Below are 14,061 nucleotides of genomic sequence, written 5' to 3' on the forward strand. Positions count from 1 at the left end.
TTATGTTTTTGTTATTTAAAATAAGTGACTATAGAGAGGGGTAGAGACAGAACAATTACTTAATCCTAAGTGTCTAATATTGCTTAATAGACTTAATACACATTTCTTGCTCTACTGAGTATTTTATGCCAGCAAGATGGTGTATGTGAGTGGTGCCAAACATAATTTCTGGAAAGAGAAAGTGAATCAGCAATCAAGTTTTTGTGACCTGGAATGTGGGAGGCTCAGACAACGAACTGGTGCTGAGCCCAAACTATGGTGAACCTCCACATGAACAGCATAATGTCTAGACCAGTGTTTCCCAACCTTTTTTGAGCCACGGCACATATTTTACATTAGAAAAATCACAAGGCACACCACCAAATAAAAATGTCACAAAAAGTGTATTTATTGAAATACAATGAATTTTAATTTATTCAATTTACTTACTCAGTGTGAAACCTGGGCCTGTTTAGTTGAACACAAAGTTGATATTCTTGCAGGAATTGAATAAAAACACACAGGGCTGTCAAGTTTTGAACTGAGCTCAGAGTGAGATTTTGGCGGCGGCGGTGGTGAGGGTTGGGGTGGGGACAGGGACCTGATCTGATAAATGACACATAAGTTCGTACAAATAAAAATATTTATTCAATTCAGCATTTCTTAGTGCAGGTGTGTGTGTGTGTGTGTGTGTGTGTGTGTGCGCATGCATGCGCTGTGTCTGTAACCCCCGCCCCTCCCCCTCCTGCTCAGTGTGCACACACAAAAGCCACCACACATCATGTAGTTAACCAATCACGTGCGGCTTGAACAGAAAAAAAGTTGAGAGAAAAAACACAAAAAACAAAGTGGCTCCCGCTCCGGCTCCCATGCAGGAGCTGGCTCCGATCATTTCAAAGAGCCAGCTCTAAGATTGACACATCACTAATTCCTCTACCTGTTCCACTGTTATGAAAAATAGTGGCGCAACTTGGTGGCCTGGTAATTTCTCTGTGTGGGAAATACAAAATATGGCGTGTGAGCTTGTGAACAGGTTGAAATGCGTGTGTCTCACACCCAATGGATGAGACTTGAGAGCTTTGCATACAGGAAGATATCACCTGATTGGTGCTCTAAGCCTTAGAGTACCAATCAGGTGAAATTGGACAATCTTCCACGGCACACCTGATGATTTCTAACAGCACATGGGCCACAGCACAGTGGTTGGGAAACACTGGTCTAGACAATGTGACTGTCCTTTGATAATTCTGTTTCTGACAGTGCTGTTTTCAGAGTAGATGGCGATGGTCTTGGATCATTCATGTCCCCAAATGGCTGCTATGACAACTGGATTGATTTCACCCATTGGAGGCATTGGAGGAAGGAATGAGAGTTGCGAACACTGCAGCAAACAGGCTGTATAGTCCCCAGTGTACAACGGTGAACTTTAGGTGGCTGAGTATTGAAAGGAGTTAGTGTGAAATGCAGAATTGAGTGTTTAGACTGTAAGTCATCTAGGAGATGGATGACATATGGGAGTTAGTTATTTTTTCAGGATAGAGCCAACGTGCTTCTGATAAAGAAACAAATATTTTTGGGCTGTCAAAGGTCGAAGTACAGAGGCACTCCAAAGTATCATGTGCCCTTCCAAAGGACACTGAAAAGATGCCAGTAGTCGGGGTGGATAGGACGGACTTTGATGGTGATGTCTGCCTTGGACAACCGGGCTCCTTGTCTTGCAGGGAGGGTAAGGGAGTTGGCATGATCGATTGTTTAATGCTGCATAGAGAAGTCTGCTCTGGGTATTAGGCTATCGATGCTCAAGACAGTGGACCCATGTGGGGAAGACAGGCCTATGATGAGTGTCTTTTTTATCAAGTATTTCCTAGTAACTATGGCAATTGGACCGATTTTGAATGTGGGTAAAGGTGGACTAGAAATTTGACCTTTATGAATACTTGTTTAACTGCCTGGTCCAGGAATTTATTGACTATGTCTGGCTCAGAGATAGCTGACTGTAAATTGTGACGTGTGCAGGAGGAATCTGGCAGAACCTGCAAACCTGGGTGCAAATCATGAGTAAGACCTTGTATTCAGAAAAACAAACTGGGTGGTCTGGGTGATTCTTTAAGGCAGTGTCTAGAACATTAATTTTGAGGTACTGACATGGACTGTGCATGGTTGGATAATGAGGACAAGTTGGTCTGGAATGTGCTCCGTTGCAGAAGGAGCAAGTATGGAGAAATCAGCAGCTTGAAATGTTGCATCCAAGATTGTTAAATTTGTTGCATACCATCCTCCTGCCCCGGCACCCTCTCTTATCCACACCTTTGGGAAGGGGTTCAGGGGTGGATGGCTTGGTGTAGGCTGGTTTAAGAGTGATTTGATGGCAGGGGAGCTGCAGGGAGCAGTTCTAGAGCAATTCTTCAAATGAGCTACTGTCCACTCGGATATGTTTGAAGCTGGAAGGCGTTCAGTGTATTGATGTGCCGTATATGCATCACAGTGACTTTGCCACTGTCACTCAAGTGCCTGGACCTCGAGTGGCCAGGGGAGCTGCGGGGAGTAGTCCTTGAGCAGTTCTTCAAATGAGCTACTGTTCACTTGGATATGTTTGAAACTGGAAGACGGTCAGTATATGCTGTAGCGTATGTGCATAACAGTGGCTTTGCCACTGTCACACAAAAACCTGGACCTCCAGCGAGTTGGAGAGAGACATCTGGAAGGTATGACATCTCTTGCATGCCAAGACAGGATCCTCCTGTCCAGCTTCTTAACTATAGTTTAAGATAAGCAATTTTCTGTGATACTCATCCATCTCGGGTCATGTGACAACTGAGCAAGGGGAAAGGAAAGAATCATGTGCGCTTAAATGCTTTCGTTTTGTTACCTCATTTGTGGTCTGCATTTTTCCTGTGATAACCATACATTACTACAGGAAACTCTGCTGCATTTGTTCACTAAAAGCGCATCCAGAGATGTTGCAAAATCCACCAATTTTAACTTTAAAGAGGTTTCAAGAAGTTTGGGTTTATCTGTTAGTCTAGAGGAAATACAAGTGGGAATATGACTTTTAGTGGAACAGCTCCCTTCAGCCACACGGGTCCGGCTGGCTAATAGGACACAGAAGGCAGTCCATCACAGTCTTTCTGCTTAGGAAACCCCCTACAAATCACTATGAAAACTCCAATTTTTAGTGATATCATTTCAAGTCTTTCTGCTTGTGACCAGAAAGTAGTGTTTGTTGTTAGCCAATTTAAATCCACCACTCCTACATTTAAACACCCCTTTTTGTACGTACATGTTATATGTTATGATATATGGTGTACAACAATACCGTATTACACCTGATAATCACATGAGAAGTATAGTCCATTACTAACATAATTCTAGTGTGTTTTGTTCTTTATAGAAAGGAAAGATCATTATGTAACTGTTCTTTCTCACTGTCAAACAGTTAATGCAATTTATACTGCCTGCTTATTGGCAAGCTTTACTATTGTATGACTGCCTTGCAGAGGGATCAGATATTATCTTCATCAAGTACTTGTGCCTGGAGTTTTGGGCTAAGGTGAAATCAATAAATATAATTAATTTCATGAATGTGAACTTTTGCCTATGTACAATATGAAAATTTAATCATTTTATATTTTCAATGCAAAATGAAAGTTCTCACTCCCAGAGCATCATACCAACACTGCGTTACATATGGGTGCACAAGGTACCCTTTAGTGTCTGTATGAGATGCACCAGGCTTTCAGCTAACTCCAATGTAAACCCATCCACGGCGATATTAGATGCCAAGAGCAACTGCTCCGGCCATTCAACATGTTCTCATCCCAGCAATGCAGAAAATCTTCCTGCCAGAAAGTCTTTCTAACGTGATTTATGTTGTGAAACAGTCTTTAGGTTTGGTCTCAGCACCAAAACTGCTTAGTTGGGTTTAGGCACCGTAACTACATGCTAAGGTTTAGGCATCAAAACTACTTGGTTAGGTACTGGGAAAGATCGTTCACTTTGATTCTACTTTTGTTTTCTCCTGGGACACCAACCCTGGTCTCCTGGGTGAAAGTTGTATGTTTGACCCATCTATCCTCCCTACCTTCCTCCACTTATGAACTCTCTTGGTCTTTATACTACATCAGCTTGTTCTGAGTGTCTAATATTGCTGTAGATGTGCTCGCAGCTAGTTTAAATCCTGGTGCATCTCATACAGACGCCAAAGGGTACCTTGTGCATCTACGTGAGATGCTGAGGGGCAAAGTATCAGAATTTGATCATCTGGGAATGAGACCAAGCTTGCTGGCTACATTACATTATTTGAGTCATGACAGTCATGTTTCAAAATTTCTTAAAGGTGTAGTTCCATTATTTTGTGAAAACAATTTTTCTCTATGTCTCAGACTAAGATGAGCATGCATTTCGTAAGCTGTCGTCAGAATATATTTAGCCTAGCTCAGCATGACCTAAAATCATACAAAAATATGGGGGAAGTGGGGGAAATAAGTTTTCAACATGTCAGCATCCTTCCCCAAAAAACATATTTCCTATGCAGCTATTCACATGAAACTGACAGCAGATATCTGCCTTAACTTATTAACAGTGCACAATAAAGAAATCATAACATATGGTTAATGAAGTGGAACGACACATGAAAAAAAATATTTATCACAGTAAGAAAAAGCACTAAAGCAGCTGATTCCACTAAGTAGTTTGCCTGCCTGTGCTATTTGTAATGAGAATCAGCTGGGCTCTGCATGTTGGTAGTTTAGCAGCCCTGTCGTCTTGAAATTATGTATACACACAACTAATAAACATCAGCAAAATTTGTTTTGTGGGAAACCTAATTCCAACCAAATGACATTTTCTGTTAACATAATGACAAAATTCGTTGTTGTTCATTAACATACCTGGCAAGTTGCAAAAATGTTGACACTGAACCTGTGTTTGCTGACAGTATTAAATTTGTTCTTTGCCAAAACAGGCAGTCTTGCAATGCACTATCAACTCATCATGATAACATTATTCAGCTCTTTTAAGGTGAAGTTTAGGTACTGACAGCTCAGAAGCACTTTGGTTAAGGTTAGGGAAAGATTGTGAGTCTGTTTTAATCCAGAAAAAGTTAAGTTTGTTAACATTTAAGCAAAATCGAAAGTTCTATTATTAATCAAAGTGCTATTGTTGCCTAAACCTAACTACAGTATGGACGCCAATCTTGGATTCATAATTCTACACTTTGTACATGTGTGATCCACCCTGACCACCTCTCTGCGACCTCAGCATAGTATGTCAAAGAAGCACTGAATCTGAACATAATCCAGGTGGCCATTATGTTTGTTACCACAACATAATTATGAATGCACATTAGTTGTTCATCAACGGAATTTCAAGGAAATGTGTTTGAGGTCAGTACTTCCATTCTTTGAAAAAGGGTTACCAAGCTGTCATGCAAGAAACATCTCATGATGCATAGAAGTGAAAGAGTTTTCCCAAGACCTTCACAACAACATTATTGGATTTCTTAAGCGCCATTTGGATCATTATCCCGAAGTGGAATGAACCTCACTCCATCATCAACTGACCATGCACAGGGAATTTACAGCCAGGCAGTCATAAAGTTAGTCAGAAGAGTAGCCCAAGAGCCAAGTACAAGTCCACAAGAGCTCCAGGAAGATCTGGAAGCAGCAAGTACAGTCATCACACAGCAAAATATAGGCTGTGCGTTCCTCTGCTGGGTAGAAAACACTATTAGCAGAATCTTTTCCTTCTCTACAGATATGGACTCATAACAGGTCTTGATTCCACCAGAGCAGGCATTTCACAGCCACCTCAGAAGTCTTTTCATGGATGTAGTCTCACTGTGGGTCTTATCTGGCTGTAGGGCACAACCCAGTATTGCCTCAGAGACCACAATATTCACAAATCTCTATTAGAAAAGGGGTAAAAATATAAATAAGGATAAAGCATCAAATCACAGCATAAAATCATAAAATATAGGTCAGATAGATTACATAGAAAGCATAAAATCAAGTAAAATCTAAAATTTTAATTTGCAGCATTGTATAAGCATGCACAAAAAAACGCAAAAGTTTCAGACCTGTATCAGGAACCAATAGGTAGTAAGTTAAATGCTTAAGTGAAAAGAAAAGATTTTAGCTTTCTTTTGAAAATATTCAGTGAGCTGCTTTCCCTGATATCTATAGGTAGTGTGTCCCAGACCTTTGGAGTGTAGTGGACAAAGGCTTCATCCCCAATTTTCTTTCAACTGTCACTGGAAACCTCCAATAAACCAGCAGCAGATTCCTGAAGGCAAATAGTGAGTAAGGGAGTCAGCAATGTAGCTTGGTTCAAGCCCATTAAGAGCTTTGTATACAAGGAGGAGGACCTTAAAATCATTCCTGAATGTTACAGGAAGCCAGTGCAGAGCAGCTAAAACTGGATTAATGTGCTCTCTTCTCTTGGTTCTGGTTAATACACGAGTGGCAGAGTTTTGAATGAGCTGAAGTCTCTCAGTGTTTTTTTGTTGGGAGGCCAGTAAATAATGTGTTACAGTAATCAAGTCGGCTTGAAATGAAAACATGAATTTTTCAGCATCTTTTTGATTAAAAAATGGTTGTGCTTTAGTTGTGTTTTCGAAGTTGAAAAAAAATTAAGTTTTTGTCACCTTGCTGATGTGGGATTTGAGGCTAAAATCTGAGTCAAGTCTGAGGTTACACCAAGACTTGACTTGATTTAATCCAGGGAGTTAATTTCCCCAGACTATTAAACACCATTTCTCTCTTTGTTTTAGAGCAGATTTGTAGTATTTCAGTTTTGTCGTCATTTAACTTTACTTAACAATATTGAAACATACATTGTGCTATCTAATTATGTTACCACATAGCAGCTGTCTTGTACAACTCCAAAACAGATGTCATGTTTCTCAGACACATGATCTCCTGGTTTGAAACCAGTTTAACACAGAAAGACCAACCAACTATACAAGACAATTGATTAAGATATCATGACCAATCGTATCAAACACTGCACTTAGAATATCACAATGTCGGTTTCTCTGTAGTTTTATTGGATTACTACCAATGTCTGGTCCCAGTTTCACGTGAATAGCTGTATTGGAAATATGTTTAATGAAAAAAAATTAGTAGTAGTCTGTTTAGCAAGCTTACAATCTTCAGCCATCACTATGTCATTCATTCATATCATTCAGTCATTTGCTACTTGATCACTGGTAAAAACATGGCCACAACATGACCAAAAAATAAAACCAGCAAAAACAATGACCTCACTGCAAATGGGAAAATATGTAGTATTGCCCCACAAATTTTCAGGAAACTGATTTGTGAAGACTTTTATAGATACTATGAAATAACCAGATCAGAATGTTTTTGGTTATGCCACTGGATGAACCAAAATGGACATTTACATCTGGTTATTTATCAGGTATTTCATTATACTTGACAAGGGGAATTCACAGATCCTGTCTGTCTCCTTAATGTGTGCTTTTCTCTAGGTAAGTGACAAGGCAATTGGTTGTCAGGTCCTCCAAAATGTCCCCTTGCACTGAAACATAATTTCTTTTGTTATGCTGTAAGAACGTATTTATTATGAAGACCTACAAGACTTGAGGAATCGGTCCAGGCCTGGAACTAATGATTGTTTTCCGTATCAATTAACTGATTAATAGTTTAATGTACAAAATGTAAAAAAATAAAATAAACTCTCATCACAATTATGCAGTTATGTTGTCAAAACACTGGTTTTGCCTGACCAATAGTCCAAAACACAACATTATTTACTTTACAATAATAGAAAGCAGATGAGAATTTACAATGTATACTGTGGAAGTCATGCAAAAATTGGCTAGTAATTTACTGTGAAAGTAATGCAGATGAAGTTTCCATTTACTGTAAATTTACAATCATTGTACAATTAACCCCCCCTCCCCCCATGCACAACTCTGAGGTAAAGTCAATGTTAGCCCAATGGCATATTAATTTACAAATAAAGGTTATTCAACATAAATGCCCAGAAATTCAAGAATTCAAGAAATTCAATTTCTTAGTCCTTGTCAAACTTTCCAAAGCCATCTTAAAATGCAGAGAAATTGTGCAGAAACTTGCGATTCAACTACCCAGCTGTGTCACAATAACAGTAAGAGGATGGGAATGAGGCCTACATGGCAAGGTAAGAGAGGAAGGAAGAGAGTGATGAAGGGATGTTGTGAAGGGGTCAGACACTCCTCTCAGTCTCAAACATTCTATAATCCACACACAACAGCGTTGTACAAAAATCTTGTAGTGCAAAGTTGTCTTCAAAAAAAGTACTCAAAACTGACCCTGACAACTGCTGCAGCAAAAAAACTATGATGCCCACTCAAAGTCAATTAGTTTCCTCAAAAGGGGTTCATTGTTGTCCGCTTCTTGGTCTTTGAGCCTCTTTCAGGGTTGATATCCAAGATGCACCTGTTAATAAGCAAAGATAGTTTCAGTTTTAAACAGACATGTATTGCAGGCAGCATTTATCAAGGTGTTCACCTGTGCCTTTTCCCATATCACACCCTAACAGATTTATAATCCAAACTTGTTGGATCTTCCTCTCACCATAAAATTATTTTTAGCCATTTTTAGTCAGGTTTGTCTGATCCAGGCTGTGGTAAATAGCAAACACTAACGTTAGCTAGCTGGCGTTAGCTAGCCTATATCAGACCACATGGGCAAAAGCTGCAGCTAGCTAACGTTAGCTAGTTAGCTAATAGTGCTAATATTTCGTAATGGTGTTACTGGTAGCCTTTCGCTAGGAAGCTACCGTTTGCAAATTGCTCCTACATACAGTAGTTGTCACATCTCCAGTAGCTAGCTAAGCTAGCCATCACTATTAGCAAATGGTGTGAGAGAACATTCGACAGTTTCGGGCACTTGCTAACAAAATATGAACTGTGTCATGCAATGAATGTTCATTTCAAAGTAAATATTATTATCATTTAAAATAACATGGGTGTACTGCAAACAGAGGTTATGCATGCAGCTCACCTTCTCCATTCAGCCCAGAAGAGAAAAGGGAAATGGCATCTTCAGGTCCAGTTCCGAGTTCGGTCACGTCATGTGACTTAACCAGGAATATTTGAATAAAATATTTCACTGCAATAATACTGCTGAATGCTGTGAAATCCTTGCATTTTTTTTTACTGTGTTGCTGTGATATTACAGACCTTGTTGTGATAGAACAGGGGTTTTTTGATTGCGGGATTTTACTGTAAAATAACAGTTTAATGCTGTAAAATCCAAGGATACTGTAGTTTTTACAGGTATTCATTGGGATATTACAGGGGAACTTAATTACAACAAGTTACTGTAAAATAATACTGTTAATTATTGTGAAATGCTGGTAATTTATTACAGTGCAGGATTAAGGCATAACTGTAAACCTAAGGGAACACTACTTAGTCGTTGAATTGTAGTTTTCTGTCTAATATTTGTTTTCATTCATTTCAGACAAGTATGATTAAAAAATTCTATATTTCTTTAAAGTTGAATTCTTTTTTTTTTTTTTTTGAGCATTTGAAATAAGCAAAAAGAAAGGCAAGGCAAATTTATTTGTATAGCACAATTCATACACCAGGCAATTCAAAGTGCTTTACAGAAGCATAAAAGTACATTAAAATCATACATTTCAAAGAAAGAAAGAAAGAGATTAGAAGAGAATTAAAAAAAAAAAAAAAAAAAACAGTTAAAGGAAAATTAAAAACAGAAGCCAGTAAAAGACAATAATTTAGCATTAAGAATGATTAAAGTCATTGAGCAAATATAATTACTTTAAGTAAAAGCTGTAGCAAATAATAATGTTTTCAACCCTGATTTAAATGAGCTGACAGTTGGTGCAGACCTCAGGTGTGCAGGGAGAGTGTTCCACAGGTGAGGAGCATAATAACTGAAAGCTGCTTCACTTTGTTTGGTTCTCATTCTGGGAACACACAATAGACCTGTCCCTGATGACCTGAGAGGTCTGGATACTTCATATGGAGTTAATAAATCTAAAATATATTTCAGTCCTAGACCATTCAATGCTTTGTAGACCAACAGTAAGATTTTGAAGTCTATTCTTTGACTCACAGAAAGCCAATGTAGTGATCTGAGGACTGGTGTGATATGGTCCATTTTTCTGGTGTTTGTAAGGACTCGTGCAGCAGCATTTTGAATCAGCTGTAGTGGCCTAATTGATTTTTTGTTTAGGCCAGTAAAGACTCCATTGCAATAGTCCAACCTACCGAAAATAAATGCATGAACCAGTTTTTCCATGTCTTCTTTGGACAGACATCCCTTAATTCTGGTTATATTTTTCAGGTGGTAGTAGGCTGATTTGGTAATGAGCTTTAAATGGTTGTTAAAATTCAGGTCAGAATCAATAATTACACCAAGATTTCTGGCTTTATCTGTTTTTGTCAGTGACATGGAATTAAGGTGAGCACTGATCTTTGACCTTTCATTTTTGGGGCCAAATACAATCACTTCTCTCTTATCTGCATTAAGCTGACGAAAATTCTGGCACATCCACTCATTGATTTGATGAATACACTCACTCAGTGAAAGTAAGGGACTGTAATCATGTGATGACACAGAAATATAAAGTTGTGTATCATCTGCGTAAGTATGATAAGAAACATTATGATGCTCCATAATCTGAGCTAGGGGCAACATGTAGATGTTGAAAAGAAGTGGTCCGAGAATGGACCCTTGTGGCACCCCACACATCATCTTTTTTCGTTCAGACACATGCTCACCAATTGACACAAAGTAGTCTCTGTCTTGCAAATAAGATTTGAACCAGTGTAGTACAGTGCCAGTAAGTCCCACCCACTTTTCCAGTCTGTCAAGAAGTATGTCATGATCAACTGTATCAAAGGCAGCACTGAGATCTAATAATACTAAGACTGAGGTTTTGGAAGCATCATTATTCAGATGTATGTCATTTAAATCTTTGAGTACAGTACAGTCTCAGTGCTGTGGTGTGGACGAAATCCAGACTGAAATGCATTAAAAAGATTGTTCTGCATCACGAAACCATGCATTTGTTGAAAAACAACCCTTTCAATAATTTTTCCTAAAAAGGGAAGATTTGATATTGGCCTATAGTTACTTATCGCTGAAGCATCCAGATTAGTCTTTTTTAGGAGAGGTTTTATTACTGCAGTTTTTAAGGCCTGGGGAAAGTGACCAGACTGAAGAGAATTATTTATTATCTGCAACACATCTGGAGCTATGCAATTAAAGACATTTTTAAAAAAGTTTGTTGGCAGAGTATCAAGGCAGCATGTTGTGGATTTTAACTGTGATACAGTTTCTGTCAGCCTTGTATGATCTAGAAGGTTAAAATGTGCTAGATTAACTGGAGAACAAGAAGGCACAGATGGACTTATCATGTTGCCTGAGCTGGAGCTGCACACTGTTTGTCTTATCCTTGAAATTTTATCTGTAAAAAAGGCTGCAAATTCATTGCATGACTTGTTGGATAGCAGCTCAGGAGGGACTGATGCTGTCGGGTTTGTCAGTCTATCCACAACAGAAAACAAAGTGCGGGCATTATTACAGTTTCTGTTGATAATCTCTGAGAAGAATGCTTGCCTTGCCATATTTAGTTCATGGTTATAGGTGTGGAGACTGTTTTTGTAAATCTCATAATGAACCTGGAGTTTGGTTTTTCGCCACCTGCGCTCTCCCTGTCTGCAGACTCTTTTCTGGACTTTGACCAGTGTGGTGTTTCTCCAAGGTGTCTTTTTCCTTCCTGATAAAACTTTTGTCTTAACTGGAGCGATGCAGTCAATAATAGTCATAACTTTGGAACTGAAACTATTTACAAGGTCATCAGTTAAAGCTGAGGGCAGTGTTGGTGATGGTGTAAAAGACTGAGTGAAGACTGCACAGGTGTTATCATTAATATAACGCTTTTTGATTACCTCTGTTCCAGTTTTGTTAAGAATAGCAGGTGTGGCCATTTTAAATGACACACAGTAATGATCGGAAAGAGCAACATCCGTCACCACAACCTCAGTGATATTAAGCCCTTTGGAAATAACCAAATCTAAGATATGCCCTTTGTTATGTGTTGAATGTGTTACGTGCTGAGATAGGCCAAAATGATCCAGGATGTTTAAAAGTTCTTTAGCACATCCATCTTTGAGATTATCAACATGAATGTTGAAGTCACCCACTAACACAACACAGTCAAAATCAATACAAACAACAGACAGTAGATTGGCAAACTCATCGGAAAACTTTGTATTGTATTTTGGAGGCTTGTAGATGGTTATGAAGACTAATCGACAGGGAGACTTAGATTGAATGGCAACATATTCAAAAGATTCAAATTCACCATAAGAGACTCTACTGAATTGAATGCTATCATTAAACAAAATGGCGACTCCACCTCCTCTCTTATGCATTCTTACTTCACTTCTGAAACTGAAATTCGGAGGGGCTGACTCATTGAGAACTGCTGCGGTGTTATCTTGTCCTAACCAAGTTTCAGTTAAAAACATAAAATCAAGCTTGTGCTTGACGATAAAGTCATTGATTAAGAATAATTTGCCTGCCAAAGACCTAACATTTAAAAGAGCTAACTTAAATGTGCTAAAAAGTCCAACATCCCCATTTTTTAGAACATACTGTGGCTGACGTGGAATGCATGTTAAATTCAATGATGTGATGTTTCTGGAGAGATGGGCCGATCTTCTCCTCCTACCTATTGAGACATGAATCAATGAAGCTTCCGGCACAATGGGCCCTGGCTATTCCTTGCCTTAAAAGCTGGACCCGGAACACATCAGTTACCAACACAAATAGGTGGCTGTGCTGGGCTCTTACTAGGGGACTGGAGTAGGTTCAGATCAAGCCCTGGAGGGGGTGGAGGTGGTGCCTGTCGGCGCTGTGGTGGTGGAGGGGAAATAATATTTAGTTCCTATCCTTCGTGTCAGTTCCTCAGAATTGACACGAAGGATTCCAAACTTTCGTGCGTGGCTCCGATCTGCGCCGCAGTCTGCCGGACAAATCAAGCAATCCACGGTTGAGAGCCGGTGTTGGACAGGGATGTTCAGGAGCTGGAAGACCTCCGGTGTCGGTCACAGACAAGGAACGGCTTCTGATGATTACTTAACCCAAACCAGCGGGTCAGCAGCAGGCTACAGGTTTTAGGTTGAGTCGGCGACCATGTGGCGAGACATTAGATTGGTAATAATAAGATTAACAGCCTTTTCAATGACCGGTCGAAAATGTCTCCAAAATTATTATTACGTTACTAGAATTTTAACACAAAAACAAAACAAATCATGAGGCTTAACTTGGCGAACAAAAATTAAGTTTCATGAAGATTTAAAAAACTAGGAAAAACATTTTTTCTGAATAAAGAAGTAAGACGGACGAATAAAGATGAATTAAGACAAAGACAAAAGACTGAAGACTAACAAAAGACGAAAACTGACTGACAAGAGAGACCAGACTAAACTAAAACTAAACTGAACTGAAAACTGAGTGTCCACTACATGCAATGTGATTTCACCTCATAGAGCGAGAATTAATTAATGATTCATACGAGGGGCTCATCTGCTTATCACTATGGTCAATTGAATATATTTTAAATGATTAATTTTCAATGCGCATGTCAACATTGTTCACAGCATGCATCAGGCATATTGGATGAATAATGACATTCAACAATAAACATGGTAACATTTCCTAATACTCATCCTAATAAACATGATGACTAAGGGTATAACTACCTTAATATGACAAAGGAATAAAGAAAGGCAGACTATATTTGCCGAAATGATTATCGCTACTACGGTTACTATTAATAACTGTCTCGTGTTGAGCATATTCAGCTTAACCGCTACGAACCTCTAGCTGGCAGTATGGTCCCATGGTAGAAACTCCGACAAAGTTTTTAGGAGAATTAAAATCAAAGTTTTGTCATTTTATGAGCTAGAAACAGTGGAAAAGCATTGATATCATACAGATGATGGGTCTAATACTGTAAGAGCATCCAAATTTAAATCAAATATACAGATTTCGTTATCCTGGTGTGATGGGAAAAGAAGCACACATACAGTACAGT

General features: G+C 39.0%; 2 protein-coding genes across 10 annotated transcripts in view; one reads left to right on the forward strand and one right to left on the reverse strand.

Annotated features, from left to right (window-relative positions):
• nfic (nuclear factor I/C) overlaps positions 1-14,061 on the forward strand; it is a 184,250-nt gene that overhangs the window by 14,562 nt on the left and 155,627 nt on the right. The window lies entirely within an intron of this gene.
• On the reverse strand, positions 9,655-12,490 carry LOC143315073 (uncharacterized). Its single transcript, XM_076722522.1, is given in 2 exon segments — positions 9,655-10,925; positions 10,928-12,490. Coding segments are annotated over 2 exon segments (2,718 nt in total). The 3' UTR covers positions 9,655-9,770.

This window comes from Chaetodon auriga, chromosome 3, assembly GCF_051107435.1.
Source record: "Chaetodon auriga isolate fChaAug3 chromosome 3, fChaAug3.hap1, whole genome shotgun sequence".
In the NCBI taxonomy this organism is placed as follows: Eukaryota; Metazoa; Chordata; class Actinopteri; order Chaetodontiformes; family Chaetodontidae; genus Chaetodon; species Chaetodon auriga.